Here is a 19,134-nt window from a genome sequence, read left to right on the forward strand (position 1 = left end):
TCCTGGGGTATATGTCGGACCTCATATTCCCCGAGTTGTCCGAGCTGTTCTTTGGTTTTGTCTAGGTACTTCTTCATGGTGGGATCTTTAGCTTGGTAATTCCCTTCTATTTGTGAGGTAACTATTTGAGAATCACTGAAGATGGTGAGCTTTTGAACTCCTACCTCCTTAGCCAGCCTCAAACCAGCCAGTAATACTTCGTATTTGGCTTGATTATTTGAAGCAGGGAATCTGAACTTTAGTGAGAGTTCGATTTGGGTTTTCTGATCACTTTCTATTATCACACCTGCCCTTTCTTGTACCTCGTTCAGAGATGTTGGATGCTTTTTTGATATGGAGTGACTAAAAGGTCCTTCTCGTAGGCCATTGATGAGACCAATGATGGCTGCTTCTGTTGGCAGACTTTGTATGTCGAGACACGCTTTGTTGAATCTTTCCATCTAGTTGCGAAGGCTTTCCCGATCTCCTTGCTTGATCCCTAACAGGCTCGGGGCATGTTTGGCTTTGTCCTTCTGGATGGAGAATCGGACCAGAAATTTTTTGGCTAAGTCGTCAAAACTGGTGATGGATCTAGGAGGCAAACTATCGAACCACTTAATTGCTATCTTTGTCAGGGTGGTCGGGAAAGCTTTGCATCAAACGGCGTCCGAGGCGTCAGTGAGATATATTCTGCTCCTAAAGTTGCTGAGATGATGGCTTGGATCCGAGGTGCCGTCGTATGAAGTCATGTCGGGGGCTTTAAAATCTTTTGGCACTTTGGCTTTCATAATCTCTTTGGTGAAGGGATCTTGGTCTTTGTGGGAGTTATCTTCGTCGTTGGGGCGAGCAGTTCTGGTCTTGAGGTCGGCTTCCAGTTTCGCGAGCTTATCTTCTAGTTCTCGGCAACGCCTAGTTTCTCTTCGGAGGTCTCTTTCAGCCTCTCGTTAATGTTCTGCCTCCTGTTCGAGCTGTTTGAGGAGATCTTGTTGCTCTCTAATGGATTCCAAGATTTCAGTGTTTATGTTGGAGGGTTGTTTATCCTCCTTGTTTTGAGGTGTGTCTTTGGAGGTGGCGTCCGTGTTTTTGTTTGGCGTTCTGTCCACCAAACCAGAGTTGTGATCATTGTCATGGTCGTCCGCCATGGTGATGGGATGACTTTCAGGTTTCCCAGAAACGGCGCCAATATTCCGAGGGTTACCTGAAACTGAAGGTCAATCTCGAATGAGATCTGCTGTGGTGGCCGGAGCTGTCGTGTCTGACTTGTTGGACTTGGTGGTGCTGCTGATCCTTCATCACCGGAGGGTGGTGGTACCTGCAAGAGACTCTGATGCTTAAGTTAGCATGGGCTTTAAGCAGGTTTTTTGTAGAATCAGAGTATGAGTTATACCTGGGTGCTCCAGTATATTTATAGTAGTATGGAGTGACCTTTCTAGATAAGATAAGTTAGTTATCTTATCTTATCTTTAAGTGAGGTCATCTTATCTCTTTAGGGGAACTGCCCTTATTTTTCTAGGGTTCAGCTGCCTTTAGATTGGGTTGTGTCCCTTCATTTGGGCCTTTTTGGGCCTCTAATGTCGATTTGGCCAAACTCTTTTAAGGAAGAAGTCGGGGATCCTGACCTGAAGAAGTCGATTGCTTTGTCTTCGATCTCCCTAGGTTGGTTACCTTGATCTGCTCTATTAGGGAGGATTGGGCTCGAACATGTGCTAAGAAAACTCCTAATTCTCCAAGGTCAAATTGAATTCCATCGGCCTCCAATTGATGGACTTCTTCAACAATTGGTCTCCTTGCAAGAGTGATATGGGCCAAGCTACCCATAAATTTTCTACTGAGGGCATCTGCTACAACATTTGCCTTTCCAAGATGATACAAAATGGTACAATTGTAATCTTTTAGCAACTCCATCCATCTCTGTTGCCTCATATTTAAATTTTTCTGTTGAAATATATACTTCAAACTCTTGTGATCCGTATAGATCTCACAGGTCTCACCATAAAGATAGTGTCTCCAAATCTTCAAAGCAAAAACGACTGCTACCATTTCCAGGTCATGAGTTGGATAATTCTGCTCATGCTTCTTGAGTTGTCGCGAGGCATAGGCAATAACGCGGCCATGTTGCATCAATACACAACCCAATCCTATCCGAGATGCATCACAAAAGATTGAGAATCCCCCAGGCCCAGAAGGTAAAACAAGAATAGGTGCTGAGGTTAGACAAGCCTTAAGCGTCTGAAAACTTTCCTCACAAGCTTCTGACCATTGAAACTTTATATTCTTCTGAGTTAACTTGGTTAATGGTGCAGAAATTCTCGAGAAGTCCTTGATGAATCGCCGATAGTAGCCGGCCAACCCTAGAAAGCTATGAATTTCCGTCACTGTAGTAGGCCTTGGCCACTTCTGAACGGCTTCAACCTTCTTTGGATCCACCATGATTCCGTCTTTTGATACTACATGCCCCAAAAATGTCACTTGATCAAGCCAAAACTCACATTTAGAAAACTTAGCATAAAGCTTGTGATCCCTTAAGGTTTGTAACACAATTCTCAAATGATACTCATGCTCCGTAGTACTTTTCGAATACACCAATATATCATCAATGAAGACGATAACAAATCGATCTAAGAAAGGTTTGAAGACTCGATTCATTAAGTCCATGAAAGCTGCAGGCGCATTCGTCAGACCAAATGACATTACTAGGAACTCATAGTGTGCATAGCGAGTACGAAAGGCAGTTTTTAGAATGTCTTCCTCTTTTATCTTTAATTGATAGTACCCTAAACGCATGTCAATTTTTGAGAAACAGGTAGCTCCTTGAAGTTGATCAAACAAATTATCAATCCTTGGCAATGGATACTTGTTGCGAATAGTTATCTTATTGAGCTGGCGATAGTCCACACATAGTCGCATCGTTCCATCATTCTTCTTTACGAACAGAACAGGAGCTCCCCACGGAAAAGTGCTAGGACGGATGAATCCTTTCTCCAGCATGTCCTCCAATTGAACCTTTAATTCTCGTAACTCAGTTGGAGCCATACGATAAGGAGGAAGGACACTGGTTGGACTCCTGGAGCTAATTCTATGGAAAATTCAACTTCGCGATCAGGTGGCATCTACGGTAGTTCATCAGGGAACACGTCAGGGAATTCTCTAACAATAGGAACCTGATCAAGACTAGGCACTTCGGCATCAACATCTCTAACAACTGTCAGCCTTGGTTTCCCTTATCCATCAATTGCATAGCACTCATAGATGAGATGATGCTAGCTAAGGTGGGATAATCATCACCCTTAAAAACAAAATGTGAGATACCCGGTATGTCAAACTTCACAGTTTTGGAGTAATAGCCCACATCAGCATGACAAGCTGCTAACCAGTCCATGCCTAAGATGACATCAATATCTTTTATTGGTTCTAAAAGGATCAAATCAGCTAAGGTTTCAACAGTATTAATTCTAACAACACAAGACCGAAACACGACTCGAACCACCGTGGAGACTCCAAGCGAAGTGCCAACATGAAATGGGTGGATAACAGTTCAGGTTCTTTATCGAAACGAGATGCAAGATGTGGAGATACATATGAATAATGAGAACCTGTATCAAATAACACTTGAGAATTGGTATGGGAAATCGTGATTCACACTTTTCACAACTCTGCACAACTAACCAGCAAGTGCACTGGGTCGTCCAAGTAATATCTTACGTGAGTAAGGGTCGATTCTACGGAGATTGTCGGCTTGAAGCAAGCTATGGTCATCCTTGTAAATCTCAGTCAGGCGGATTTAAATGATTATGAGGTTTTGATAATTAAAAGATAAATAAAACATAAAATAAAATAAAGTTACTTATGTAATTCATTGGTGGGAATTTCAGATAAGCGTTTGGAGATGCTTTGTTGCTTCTGAGCCTCTGCTTTCCTATTGCCTTCTTCCAATCATGCATGCTCCCTTCCGTGGCAAGCTGTATGATCCTCTCGGATGAAAAATACTAGGTACGATCTCTGCACGGCTAATCAACGGTCGGATTGCTCGTCTCGGATGAAAAATACCATGTACAGCTACCGCACGGCTAATCATCTGTCGGTTCCCACTAGCGTCGGAATAGGACCCTTGTCCTTTTGCACACTGTCACTCCCAACATTCGCAAGTTTGAAACTCGTCACAATCATCCCTTCCCGGATCCTACTCGGAATACCACAGACAAGGTTTAGACTTTCCGGATCCCAGGAATGCTGCCAATGATTCTAGCCTATACCACGAAGGTTCTAATCTCAGATTCAGATGCTCTGTTGTCAGGAGAGACGATGTGAATCGTTGATTAGAAACCCAAGAGAATATACTCTGGCTGTCGTCCAATGACTACGTTGAACATCATGTAGACCGCTTGTGGTTGTCAGGCACGCGGATCTTGGCTAAACGAGTAACAAAGATAGTGGGTGATTGTCACGGGTCACCTCTTCATTCTGACTTAACTGAATTAAGTACGAGAGTATATCTTGGAGAAGAAGTGGGCGTGAATTGAAAGAAAAACAATAGTACTTCCATTAATTCATGAAGAACAACAGAGCTCCACACCTTAATCTATGGGGTGTAGAAACTCCACCGTAGAAAATACAAAAGTGAAAATAGTCTAGGCATGGCCGTGAGGCCAGCCTCCAAAACGTGAACAATGGTCTATGATAGCATGCAAATACAATAGTAAAAAGTGCTATTTATACTAAACTAGTAACTTAGGTTTACAGAAAATGAGTAACTAAGTGCAGATAGTGCAAAAATCTACTTCCGGGGCTCACTTTGTGTGTGCTTGGGCTGAGCATTGAAGCTTTCACATGCATAGGTTGTTCTTGGAGTTAAACGCCAGCTTGGGTGCCAGTTTGGGCGTTTAACTCCAGTTTTGGTGCCAGTTCTGGCGTTTTACGCCAGAAAATTTTAGGCTGGCTTTGGACGCCAGTTTGGGCCATTAAATCTCGGGCAAACTATAAACTATTATATATTTCTGGAAAGCCCAAGATGTCTACTTTCCAACGCAATTGAGAGCGCGTCAATTGGACTTTTGTAGCTCTAGAAAATTCACTTCGAGTGCAAGAGGGTCAGAATCCAACAGCATCTGTAGTCCTTTTTCAGCCTCAGAATCAGATTTTTGCTCAGGTCCCTCAATTTCAGCCAGAAAATACCTGAAATCACAGAAAAACACACAAAGTCATAGTAAAGTCCAGAAATATGATTTTTGAATAAAAACTAATAAAAATATAATAAAAAGTGACTAAAACATACTAAAAACTATGTAAAAATAATGCCAAAAAGGGTATAAATTATCCGCTTATCAAACATCTAAAGAACAAACTTGTAAAGTACTTCCACCACAGCATTAAAAGCTTGAGCATCTTGACATGTTAAAGTGTACACACGTGCCTGACCTCTTTCTCTTTGGCTCCCTCCTCTGTTATAAGTCTGACCCCTGCCACCTACTCCTCTGCCACTAGGACCAGAAGAATTTCCAATAGAAATAGCTGAAGATGATGGAATTGGTGTTGTAGGACATGCAATACCTGGAGAAAAGCCTCCTCTAGCATTTGGAAAATCTCTCCTAAGATGACCAGATTGACCACAACCAAAATATGCTCCAGTAGCCTTGAAACATATACCAGAATGGTAACTCCCACACTGATGGCAATAGGGCTGAGCCGGTCTTGTCTGATTTGAACCCTGTGCACTAGATTGAGGGGTGGCCTTAACAAAAAGTCTGGGACTCGAAACACTCATGGGAGCAGATCCAGAAGAAGCAACCCCACCAAAAGATGTTTGAGGATGAACTTGATAACCCAAGTAACCCTGCTGATTAGTCTGACCATGATGAGACTGAAATCCTCTTGAACAAGATCCACCAAAAAACTGTCCCTTCATCTTGGGCTTCTTACCAACATCCTTATAAGCATTTCTCTCTGCTATCCCAACTTCAATTCTATAAGCAGAGTTTAGGATATCTTTAAAAGACATGCGTCCGACTTCAGGCATAAGAGTAGTGAACATAGGTTCTGCCAAACCATGAATGAAACGACGAACTTTCATCTCTTCTGAATTCACCAAGTACGGAGCACTCTTAGAAAGTCTAGTAAACTCCTTAGCATACTCAGTCACTGTCATATTTTCTTGCCTTAATCTTTCAAAGGCAATTGCATCTTCTGCTTGCTTGTTAGCTGGATAAAATCGAGCGAGAAACTCTTCAATGAACTCTTTCCAAGAAGGAGGAGGAAGTCCAGCTGCTTCTTTGCTCTCAAGAAGAGACTCATACCAATATCTTGCTGAACCACGCAAGTTGTAGGATACTAACTCAACAGCCCATTCCTTGGTGCACTTGAGAGCTCGAATAGCTTTCTTTGCATCCTCTAGATATTGTTGTGGATCTTCATCCAATGAATCTCTATTGAAAGTGGGCGAATTCAACTTCAAATGCTTCTCAATTGGCGGCTCTTGATCCCCAAACAATTGATGAACTCTATGAGGCTGAGGATTTGGCATATTAAGAATTCCTGCCCCGCTCCTATTTTGATTTGTTAGGACCTGTAATACCGCATTAAGGGTTTAATTCATTCCCCTTAATTCAGCTGCTAAGTCCGGTTGAGCCTCTTTTACTGCGGGGTTCTCTTGAACTCTCTCGCGGGGTATCTCTCCTTCGCACCTATCAGCCATCCTTTGGCTCCTTGGCCTTTGTCGAAGGGCTCCAAGTGGCGGAGAAACTGCCCTATTGGATTCAGCAGTATCAGGAGCATTAACAGCTCCACCACGCCTTTTCTTAGGTGGCATCTTCCACCTATTGAGTAAATAAAGCGATTTGATTACCAACGACATATGTATATGGAGTTCAAAGACAATAGGACAGATAGAAAGAATTATGAGACCAAAAGATTGAGGACAACTTCCTATAGACCTCTAGTAACATCACACCTTGTGAAAATGGGCCGACTTCTATTTGCACAATTGTGATCTTACTAAAGAACACTTGCTCCATATTATACAGGAAAACCTAAGGCTCTGATACCACTTTGTCATGATCCGAACCAAGCCATGACTGGCGCTCAAGGGACAAGTCCCTCAGCAAGCCAAACGACCAAATTTTTAGAAAAATGGACAGAATCTCCTCTGTTTCTAGGACCTTACTCATATAAAAATTATCTTCCTATATCAATAATAAACATCCATTTCCAGAGACAACAATAACAACATATACCAATCATATCCACAACCAAATAGATCCAAAATATGCATCACTTATATATATATATATATATATCAAATTGATAACTAGAGTATATAGTTAAATCCATAAGTCTTACATAACCAAATTATAATTACTATCTAAACAGTTTGAGGTTCAAAATAACATAACCCACACGAAGATCCTATCTGTGGCATATGAAGCATTGACATAATCTAAATTTTTAGCAAAGGTTCCATCACATAATTACTTAACCCTTGTAAAGAAGGGCTTACCGAAATGACTAAGATCTATTGAGGGGCAGGTGGAATGGAACCTGGAATAACTCCTGTATCTGAAAAATATGGGAATATAATAGGGTGAGTTTTGCAACTCAGTGAGCAAACATTATATTTATAACCCACACGAGACAACACAAGTTTTATCATGAAAATTATATTTCTTTTCAAAGATGAGGAATCCATATTAAGTAATTATGCAAATAAATAGATAACTAAGTAAGCAGAATGAATTGAAATGTGAGTTCTCATTCTAGAAGTTAAATTAAATTGAATATTACACACCTAGGGCGGCTCCACCTCTAAGGGTAGCCCTTTCCTCTAGTGTGCCTGTACGGTATAACAGGTCCAACGTGTGGCCTAAACGTTAGGCTAGCAACGCCCCTGCTAGCTGAGGTCTGAGCCAGATGCATCTAGGTTAACGTCATAATCACCGCTAACTACGGTTTTCTAGTCAGAGTCTCCCAAACCAAACCAATCCAAACCAACTCGCTTATAAAAATATCTAATGCTTTAACATATTACTAAATTCCAGTAAATCAAATATATATAAGAATGCATACTAAAATTTAATTAAAATTCAATAAAGTCAAATAAGAAAACAGATATGTTTTACAAAATATATAAATATCACTACATCCTTGATCGTGAAATATCGATTGCTTGTTGAACCCTGTGAATTGCGTGAAAGTAGGATACTCCAAATTCGTGAGTCCAAGAGTTTTATAAAACTCTCTTGATGGAAAAAAATGTGAATGAAAGATCCCGCTGAATTGAATTGGGTCCATGAATCTAAGAAATAGCGAGAATTCTTGATCTCTCGTGTGTATTTTTATAAAATTATAGGTTTCACAAATCAATACTCATTTTAAAAAATTTAAAAATCACAATAATCGAATATTTTCAAAGTCCAAAAATAATGATCCAATTTAAATATTGAGAATAATACACTTAAAAATAATTATAGACATAATATCTACTCACAACTTGGTTCTAAAGAACTAGAAGCAACTCTGAACGCGTCACCGAGCTACCAATTGATGTCCAATAATCTTACAACTCTAGAAATATGACAATAATAATATTTGTAAGCTAACAAGGTTGTCAATTAACAAAATCTTACTCAAATTGATAGAAGCTCCAATTTTCTAACCCTAATTCGAATTTATACATACCCATAAATATAGAGATGACAAAAAGTAGGGATATGGTTAATTATTGAGTCAGAGTTACCTTGAAGTTTCAATAATAAACGGAACTCATCATTAAATTGAAATTATATGATTTGGAGGTTTTGAGAAAATGAGATTTTGAACAAATAGAGATGGAGTAGAAAAAGAAAAGGAAACAAGATGATAGAGATGAGTTTAATAATGGTATGTAATTACAAGAAGAAAAGATGAGAAGATGGAAGAAATTAGGAAAATAGGAGAGATGAGAAAGGAGAGAGATGAGATTGAGAAAGGAAGGAGAAAGGGTGGGTTCGGGAGCTTTCTTCGAGAAAATAAAGGGGATTAAAGGAGATTGGATTTGGACCCTTTAAAATTTGAATTTCACTTTAGAGAGTAAAGTGTGATCTCTCACCATTAATTTCATAGGTGGAACCAAGAATAAATATGAAAGAAAAAATATTCAATGGTAGAAAATCAAACTTTACTTTCTAAAGTGAAATCAAACTTTAGAAGATCCAAATCCAAAGGAATTTATGGGATCACGTACTTTTCACGTGCCCCACCTTCTTTTTTTTTTTTTTTTTCAGCTGTAACACCGCGCGATGCGCGGATCTCATTTTAGTTTCTCTGTAAAGTGTAATTGTAAAAGTGCCTATATTGATCGTCCTCAATAGCCACGTGTCTGGATCTGACTCCCGCCGTAATTGTCAAATTTAACCAAAGGCTGTCTAAATAGATAAAGCAGAATCAATGCTTGCCCTGTTGACCACAACATCGCATTTTCCTTTGTACAAGTTAATAAATCAATATTGCTTTCCAATTGTCAGATGGATTGAATACAGTATACAAGAACAATGTGACAAATTACAAAAAGTGAATCCAGTTCATGGCTGATAAACTTTCCCCTTATTATTATTGTACAACACAACTATATAAACTACATTGAATTTGTGAAAAATAATTAAAAGAATTGCAAAATCGTAGAGGGTATTATTTCCTCCAAGGTAACTGCAATTGCTCCACATGCATGCACAAACAATCTGAAGTTAGTTCATAAACTTTCTACAATTGGGGGCTCCACATCGGCAGGGAACTTTGAGTTCATTCCTCTCATCTGGATCGAACAAGTAATCATACCTGTTTCAACATTCAGAGTTATAAAAAGAAAGAGTAAGAAAATAGCTGTAATTCATTCCGCACATTCAACAAAACAAACCGCACGTTAATTCTTCACCCGCAGAAAGATCGGTCTTGGCAATAAGAACAATCCGACTCTCTTGATCATTCAGACTCATTATCCTTGCATAGCAGTTCGGGTTGCACTGTATAATTCACATATAATACCCCACTAAACATAAGTTTTCATTGTTTCTTCTCTCTGTTGGCATCACAAGAATGTACAAGTAACTTACAGAATGGTTTATCAAACGTGCAATATTGCCCTTTTCAGTTGCGTCGATTACCACGTCCTCACTAATCTTGAACAGCTGCATATTTTCATTTCAGTTAAAATCAATCATTTAAATAACTAAGGCAAAAATTAGAAATGAACAACATATAAAGATATATCTTAGAAGGAGAAGAAAACTCACATAACAATCTTTGCCTTCTAAACGATACTTAGCTTCCCTCAGATCAGCAACACTGCGCCTAACATGCTCGCCACGGTACTCAACAACCTGAAAAAACACGTATAAAGAATGTTAGAGAAGAAACTTCGTGTAAACATATGTTATGCACTTAAATGGAGAGGCCCTATTTCTCCTGATAATTACCATTTCTCCTTCTTGTAATTCTCTTCGAGCAAAGAGGCCCCATCCATGGACACCCGATTTTCCTAAGCAAACTCTACTGCTTTCAGTTTTCTGAAACCACAAAGCATTCAAAAATCACAAGATAAGGCTCTGAAGTATGAATTAATAATTAGGATAAGGAAAAGTAGCTTGAACCCTAGCAAACGGAGAGGTTAACTAACCTGTAAATGGTGAAGACGTTCTTTTAGAGAAGAAAATGCTTCAGCATCCTATCATCCAAGAAGTTCAGACTTCAGATTTTCATTTTGCTCAAAATAAAAAGAAAGAAAGCTAGCACATTTTTAAATTTCAAGAGCAACCAATCTAATATGCTTGCAGATTACCTCGTTGCTGGCCAGTTTAGCTATAGCATCTAAAGAATGGAGATTTGGACCCCCAAGCAAGTGCATTACTGGGACAGTATTGCTCTGCCAATATCAAATAAATTATATAATGTAAAAAATATTGCATTACTTTTATGTATTATTTAGATAAGATGAATGGCATGCAAGACAATATTTATCATTAGATGTTAGTATTATGATAAGTCAAACATTATGTTCTGAATCATTACCTTCTTGGAAGACCTTACGTAGACACGACACCTGGCAGCAGAGAGTGGCTCAACCTCATAACTATGAGATTTTGAGGAATCAACAAGGAGTTCAATATTGTTGGATGAGGAAACGAGATTTGATCCCTTATAGCATCCCTCCTTATTTTGAGAGAATACTCCCTCATCTGTATGTACAACTAGTACTGCCTCTGGCTTTGGCACCCTGCAACAAAATCAAGGTAAAAAGCATTAGTATTTCAAAAACGAAAACTACATGTAGTAACAAATACTATGTGTAATTTAGTGGATAAATCTCAAACCTGTGAAATTTACAATAAATTAGCTTCTGTGTTTTTTGTTTTCCATTCTTCTCAACAGAATGCAACTGTCAATTTTAACAACATCAAGTTATTAACATATAGTATAATTCCATATCCCATTCTTGACAAATAAAAGAACCCTGAAACCTACTTCCATGCTATATCCCATTCTTGAGGCACACATAACATGAAAATATGTTGCACACTTGCAACAATTTGTACACGAACCATGACTTTGTTTACATATCACGCAAGTCTGCATCCAAAGAAGACAACAAGCACTTCAGTACTGAAAGTCTGATACTAAGAGCACGGAAAAATAAGAGAGTAAAATAATTCAAATATTCAATAACAACCTCTTTTACCCTATATTCCAATATTTTACCTTAAGAAAGGATTCAGGAGGAATTTTAAGGATTCCAACGGCTGGTTCCATCGCCTCGTGGTTTCTGAAAAGAACTTCCTGCTGAAACCAAGCACATGTTACGTGAACCCACAACATGTCCACATCGGTTGGCTTAAGAGCACCACCTGCAGAATGTTTCCAACAATATCATAAAAGCTTATTAGCGTTGGATGGCGAAGTTGATCATCACATATAAAATTTGCAAAGCAAAAATCTCATTATGGACACAATTTAAGACTTCATACACAATCATAATGAATATTACATGAAGCTTATAAGACAAAATGGAGAGCATCTCTTGGTGAATTTCAAATAGGAATGAAAATTGTCTGATTTTGGAAAGAAGAAAATGAAATGGTAATTGACATGCCTTTAACTGGACAGAGGCAACACTCTCTCTCAATGTCAGGAGTTTCACAGACTCTACAAACCCAAGAAGTAAAATCCTTAACATTCTTTGCCCCGTAGCATTCTTGATGGACAGCAATTTGACACCTGCACAATGAACACGTGAACAGAATAATTCAGTTTTCTTCCCTTCAATTCTCCTAAGTAAGAAAACAATCATGACAGTGCTGGTAAAGAATATCAACTATGATGAAAACACCTGTTACAGATAATAATTTTGTTGTCATCCCAGTCTTCAACCCATCTACAAATGGCACATCTTTCTGTAGTCCATTTTGCATAAACTGGCTCGTACTGCTCTGTGAAAATAAGGTAAAGTGAAGTAAATTTTTGTCTTTATTAAAGGCAATATACATGACCGTAACTAACCATGACACTTGAAGGCTTCATTATACAGAAGTCCGCATGAAATAAACATTTACCTTGCAAGAAGGAAATCAACTGCTGCTGATCCAGGCGAGCTCCAGCTCGTGAATTGTGTTTGGTGATCTGAAAAAACATTAAATGTCAACCACAAAAAAAAAAAAACCCAAAAAAAAGTAGCAAAACTGGTACAAACCCATTTTATTAGCGGTAGCATTGTGCTTTCCACTTTCACAGTATGTTTCCATTTTTTGGCTTTGCATCCTGAATGTCGTTCCCATTCAGGAAGATTATACTTTCTTGTACCGCAAGAGCTGCACTTGCACATAACCCTGCAATAAAAAACAATAACATGAAATTCAATGAAATTTGGAAGTCGCTTAGATTAGCTAAGATAAAAAACTGCTGGGGGCTTACAAATGAAGCTTTGGAAGGTAAATTCCTTTCATGTCATTGCATACCACCGCTAGCTCTTCAGGTATTTCAGGTTTTTTGCTACTCTCTGTTGATCTGTCCCAAATAACATTATTCCTAAAACACTGAATGACCATAAACAAATGGGTGAAGGGAGCAACAAATAATAATTACATACTTTACTTTTGACTTGTAGATTTGAGGTGATGTTAATTTATAATTGAACTTTCCCTTGCAGTCTGGGCAATAGTAATCCATATTTTCCAAATCCTGCATCCAGAAATCAATCATTTTATCTTCCAAATATTTGTGAACTAGGGAGTTGGGAAACCAACCAACCCGCAAGACAGAGGTGAAAGAGACAAAAGGCGCTAAGTTAACCATGATATGATACCTTGAGAAGTTTGCTGGAAATTTTGTCACATTCAGCATGCACCCAAACATTACAACCATCACAGCATACCTAATTGTCAAAATTTGGATTAATTATTGAAAATAAAATACTCTAATTCAAACAGAAGCAAAATTAGAAGGCAGATAATCTCACCCAATTCCCACCATCCGAGTGGTGCCAAATCTTCTTGCAAATGCCGCAATATTGTTTTGATTTTTGTAACTGTGAGGAGACAACCAAAAACATTGAAAATTAGTTGGCTGTCATAAATTAATATAGTCAAGAAAGTAAAAACATGTCAAATGAGCGAACGGAAAAACCTTATCACAGTGTTTACAATAAGGTAGAGGTGAATCCTTCATCTTCTTCTTGGGTTTAACCCGCAACATCAAACCGCACCCAGCACAGGATATCGCATCCTACAGAAACAGAACTACTAAGATTGATTTTGACTAATGCAGGGTAGACTCAGTCATCAATTATCACAATACTACTAAATGAAGCTTTGAAACATGGTCTCATAATTAGTCATGGAGATATGCAGCACAAAATGGAAGAAATGAATATCACCTGGCATTGGCTGTAATGGTCTTGCTCAGCATTGGAACCTGCACCTTTCATATGCTCGCCAATTTGCTCGGGTAGCAATTGTGTGTCCAGAATTCCATCTTCCGCCAACATGGCCTCCTCCATAGCCATTTGAAACTCACTTGTCTTGCTCTTGTACAACTGAGTCTGCCCCTGGAATCTAAATGCAGACAAATTTCAATGAGTAAATGGCGAATGTTTTTTACAAGAAACGAACTGCATCCAAATCCAACAATGGTTAACAAACACCAACACACCTATCCATGAACTCCAAGAAGGGGAATAACATTCCCTGCTTCGCCCATGCATAATCCTATACACATGACAATTGCTTTAGATCCGAAGGACTCAAATTCAGAATCACAGAGTAAGACACTAGGGAGAAACATTACCCGCTGCTTTCCGCTTTTGGAATAGCCAAAGAACATAACGCAAATCGCGCCGGGAATGCAGCGGCTGAGGACGGATTTGGGAGCTTGCAAGAGAGGATCAATAACGAGAGCAGGCCAAGGCGGGTAGCTCTTGCCGCATTTTGCCCAAACTATGTCACCCAACACAAATTCGTCGAGCTTGTACACGTCCTTCCTCTTTCTGCAGTTAATCTCAGTTTTGAGGAGAGTAGAACGGATTCCGTTAACGCTTGTTTTAACCGTCTTAACTGAATTGAGACAGTGGTGGTAGTCCGAATCACAGTGATGTGTCCAGGTGTCAAGAACAGAATCGCTGAACCTGGAGGGAAGAATCCTAGTGCGGCGTGGGGGTGAGCGCACTGGATCATGATTGAGCTCAGCAGGTGGCGTTGGAGTGGGTTGAGTGTAAACTTGATCGAGCTTGCGCTTCTTGGATTCTGCTAGCTTACTACAGCATTTGAGGGTATGGATTCCGGTTTTCAAATTGCGCTTTATTATCATCTTTGTTCAACCTTCAATTTGGAGAGAGAGAGAGAGAGAGAGAGAGATGTACAAAGAATGAATTAAAGGAAGGGAGGTTGACGAGTTTGGAAAGACGAAGACTCCAGTCCGATCTAATCCCAATTTTTGAGGAGACCGCCATTTGTAAATATTTTTGGCGCCACTTACAATCGGTATTCTCTCCCCCAATGCACTACTACACTTTACACCACCACGCTTTTCTTCTTTTTGTATTTTTCTCTTTCTCATTATTAATTACTAATTAAGGTATTTTTTTCTTAAAAAAAAACGGCGTCACCAGTTTCTGAATTCTGATTGCTATGACATTTGATGTGTTATCTGTTACCAGAAATATCAAATACAATAAATTATAAACTTCTGTGCCCAAATGATTTAACCAACCAAGTTATTATAACTTAATTCCCATTATCTCTAACAACCTTTTGACTTGATGCATGATTATATATAACTCTCTTTTCTACGTAGATTTCGTTTTTTCTTTTTATTATTGCAGTATTTTCTACATTTTTTGTGTTTTTTTCGTTCTTTGCATTCTCTTCGTTCACGATCAATGTTCTTTGATTTGATTTGAATATTTAGATTAATTTTTTTTTAAAACAAGCTGTGAAATCAAATTTAAACAGATATTTTGTTTTCAAAGAGAATGAATTATGCAAGTTTATACTGTCAGTTGAACTAGGGCGAATTGGATTATTGTTTTGAAACGAATCAAGTGGATGAGGTTTTGTTCAAAGCTCGTTAATGTAGTTTATTAATTTTTGATACTCCTATAGTTAAATAATTTTGTTTTTGGTCGAGAAAATTGGCGTTCATGGTTGAAAGTTTGAATTTGAATGTAATGTATAATTTTGAATTTTTTTTTCATTGAATTTGTTTTTGTTCCTAGTTTCGGTACATTTGAAAAAATATTTTGGTTTAATCAAAAACAGTTTTTTTTTTAGTCACAAAAAAAAAATCAAAAACAGTTTTCGGTGTTTTTTTAATTTCTCTATGATATTGACAAGCAGTTTGTGCCAAACAATTTGGATGACTTTTAACACACTTAAAAAATAAGCTATGCTGCTTTTTCTTCTCCTCCTTTTTCCTCATTTTTTTCTTTCATTATTGTTATTGTCATCGTCATTGTCTTTTTTTTATATGTATAACAGTTCAAATAATCCATAATGTATCGAAATTCTTTAATGATGACGATATACAAATAAACTCAGTTTAAAACAAGTTCAACCTAAAAGTACATCTTATTTAAATTCAGAATGTACCACAATTACTTAGTAATAACGACATACAAACAAACTCAATTTAAAACAAATTCAGATAAAAAGTACACCTTATTTAAATCTAGAATGCACCAAAATTTAAATTCAGAATGCACCAAAATTAGTTAGACACACAAACAAACTCAATTCAAAACAAACAAGACCAAAAGTTTACCTCATTTAAATCCAAAATGCACAAAATTATTTAATAATAACTCAAAGCTCCTCCTCTTCCTTTTTCATCATTATCATCTTTTTCTTCTTTTCTTGTTCATTTTTTTCTTCTTATTTTACCTTTTCATTTACTTTATTAATAAGAATAAAAACAAAAAAAATAAACAAAGAAGAAAAAGAAACGTATAATGATGCAAAATCACTGGAAATAAGGGAAGAAAAAGAAAAAACGCAGCAACAACAATAAAAGAACGACGATGAGAAGGAAACACACAAAGAAGAAGAAGGAGGAGGAACACAAAGAAGAAGGAGAAGAAATGCGAAGAAGGAAAAAAAGAAGAATGAGAGGAGAGAAACGCAGGAACCGTTTCACGTAGTGAGCGTGTATTATGCTCCATTAATGAAACTGATTTTTGTTTGATTTGGACCAACTTAATTAGACTTGATTATCAAAAAGACTTGAATGTGTAGCATAATTGTACAAATATGACTTTGTTTCATTCAAATATTACACAAAATTAAGGTAATTAGTGATGGTTTAGATTGGTTTTTTTTAGTTAAAAAATATTTTTTTTAATAAAATATTTTTATTTAATTTTAAACTTATTTAAAGACATTTTTTTAAAAATACTTTTATTTAAAAAAATAAATTATTTGTTTTTTTTTTAACTAATCATACCTTGCTTAAAAAAAAACAGAAGTAAAAAATATTTTTAATACTTAAAATTTTTTAAAAGAAGTTTATCTAAATGTAAAATAGCTTTTGTCTATTAAAAACAAATATTTTTAAAAAATAAATAAATAAATACTTTTTAAAAAAACAAATTCAAACTGACCTTTTACGTAGTCACAAAAAAAAAACTAACCCTTTATTAATATCAATTTTCTTTATAAATACTAAAAGTTAATTATTAAATTAAGACTTTTTTACTTAAATAAAATAAAGAGAGGAAGAAATTATTGGATTTTCTTAAATCACATTTTGAAACATGAATACCCTGTTTTTACTATTATATAAATCGTCCTAAGGGGTTAGGGTTTATATAATATGTGAGTCTTGTCACCCTAGGACGATTTATGCATGCATGGGCACTTCAAATGAGGCATAAATCGTGCCAGGGCTCGTAGGGTTAGGTTTGGACTTAAATCGTCCTAGGCTAGTAAGAGTCACGTGTTGGCAGGGTTATCCTCACCAGGGAGGCATGATTACATGCAATAGAGACACCCCAGCACCCTGGAGCGATTTACACTTATTTTCACTAATCCTCAAAGCCTTGGCGCGATTAACGTTGAATATAGTAAGTAGTAACCTAACAAGGCTAGAACGATTTATGATGACAAATTCTCTATAAATAAACGAGTGTGGTGCCAACAGAAGCACATTGAAGTTGATTCATATTTGAGAGATGAGTGATACAATAACTTTGTTAGTTAATCACCGAGAGAAGATTGATGAAAACACAAGTGAGGGTGTCATGTTTTCTAGTAAAAAATAGATTGGTGTGTTCGTAAATTCATCAATAACATTGATGAAGTTACAAAGTAGTATATTACAAAAGGCAGAAAATATGGAAAGAAATGTTTAAAGCAATTATTTTTTCGAATTCCTATCTCACTGAGGCAAGGTTATGTCAAGTTTGGAAACTACGAGATACTTGGCAATGACGACATGCGAGTTATATTTCACAGCTAAGCAAGATTTTTCGTCTTGGGCGCTATGGAGTTATTTGCCAGAATGGTTGATGTAGAGGGTAGTTCCGGTAGATCTGCTCTGAATCCGCCGACTGGCGTGATGGAAGGGAGTTCCAACGCCATTCCAACCGGGCAACCGGTGGCTCCCTTTGTTTCATCTCCGTCATTTGCGGCTGATTTTCCCACCCAATCAGCTGACTTAGGTGAAGGGCGTACCTTTGGAGAGCTTGCAGTTGCAATAGGAGCAGCACCTGCAGTAGACGGTGCACCAGCATTCATGGAGGTAAGAGAGAGAGATCCATTTACGGAGGCTATAGGCGATGATAGGTCAAATTCGGAGCCAACGATTATTGGTGATGAAAGCAATGGCAAGGAAGACACAATACGTGCTGGGGATCCAGTAAACCAGTCAAGTAGCCAGACACAGTAGTACCCTCACCACTTCTCAATGTTGGATCTTGATGCAATGACCCAACCTGCATTTCCATATCAACAACACCCTACTATCCACGGAGACAGGCTAGTATGCTTGGGATGGATGAGTTTGAAATCAGGCAACGGTTCGTCACCAAAGAAGAAGCTGTATTGACAATCAAGAATTATAATATTTGTCGGGGTGTAGAGTATAAAGTGTTTGAGTCTGACCAATTGAAGTATCATGGAAAGTGTGTACAGTTCAGGAACGGATGTAACTGGCTGATACGTGTGACTATGCAGCAAAGGAAAGGGTACTGGAAAGTTAGAAAGTACAACGGACCGAACACATGTCTGCCAACAGAGATATCGACAGATCACAGGCAACTCGGTTATTATGTCATGTGTGCATCGATTCTATTGTTGGTCATGGCAGATGCATCAGTCTCGGTGAAGGTATTCCAGTTAGCAACCCTGCACAGACACTTGTACAACCAGGATAGAGTGAATGAGCCCTAGCTATACTTGCCAAGCTCGTCGAGATCTGCAACATACGGAAGCCACCGCAAATGAACCCTAGCACAGGACTTGTCCACAAAAAAGCATCGTCGACAACAACATCATAATGTAACTGCGTGCATAGATCTGTACTGTATGCTCCGATGCATTGGGGGGCAACGCTCTGAACTTGTTATGAAACCACGCAAATGAAACTGTGAAATCATCGATACAATCATCCGGTGGAAGTTCACCAAATAACTCTCCAAACCACACCCAAGCA

The 19,134-nt window shown here is 38.0% G+C and overlaps 1 protein-coding gene and 1 pseudogene across 1 annotated transcript; both read right to left on the reverse strand.

Annotated features, from left to right (window-relative positions):
- Positions 1-5,308: 5,308 nt before the first annotated feature.
- Positions 5,309-6,826, reverse strand: LOC148554791 (uncharacterized; annotated as a pseudogene).
- Positions 6,827-9,441: 2,615 nt separating this feature from the next.
- On the reverse strand, positions 9,442-14,919 carry LOC107647972 (histone-lysine N-methyltransferase ATX3-like). The gene is made up of 23 exons (XM_088491234.1): positions 14,278-14,919; positions 14,143-14,198; positions 13,868-14,045; positions 13,618-13,716; positions 13,451-13,519; positions 13,298-13,366; positions 13,082-13,173; positions 12,907-12,999; positions 12,686-12,821; positions 12,549-12,615; positions 12,326-12,425; positions 12,089-12,213; positions 11,698-11,843; positions 11,464-11,568; positions 11,313-11,377; positions 11,011-11,215; positions 10,781-10,864; positions 10,619-10,666; positions 10,419-10,508; positions 10,236-10,322; positions 10,056-10,130; positions 9,865-9,965; positions 9,442-9,780 (listed from the first exon to the last, which is right to left on the reverse strand). Exons 1-23 carry the CDS (start codon positions 14,794-14,796, stop codon positions 9,690-9,692), a joined length of 2,700 nt encoding a protein of 899 aa, XP_088347360.1. The 5' UTR covers positions 14,797-14,919; the 3' UTR covers positions 9,442-9,689.
- Between the last annotated feature and the right edge of the window lie 4,215 nt (positions 14,920-19,134).

This window comes from Arachis ipaensis, chromosome B6 (genome assembly GCF_059453495.1).
Source record: "Arachis ipaensis isolate K30076 ecotype BB chromosome B6, ASM5945349v1, whole genome shotgun sequence".
Taxonomy (NCBI): domain Eukaryota; kingdom Viridiplantae; phylum Streptophyta; class Magnoliopsida; order Fabales; family Fabaceae; genus Arachis; species Arachis ipaensis.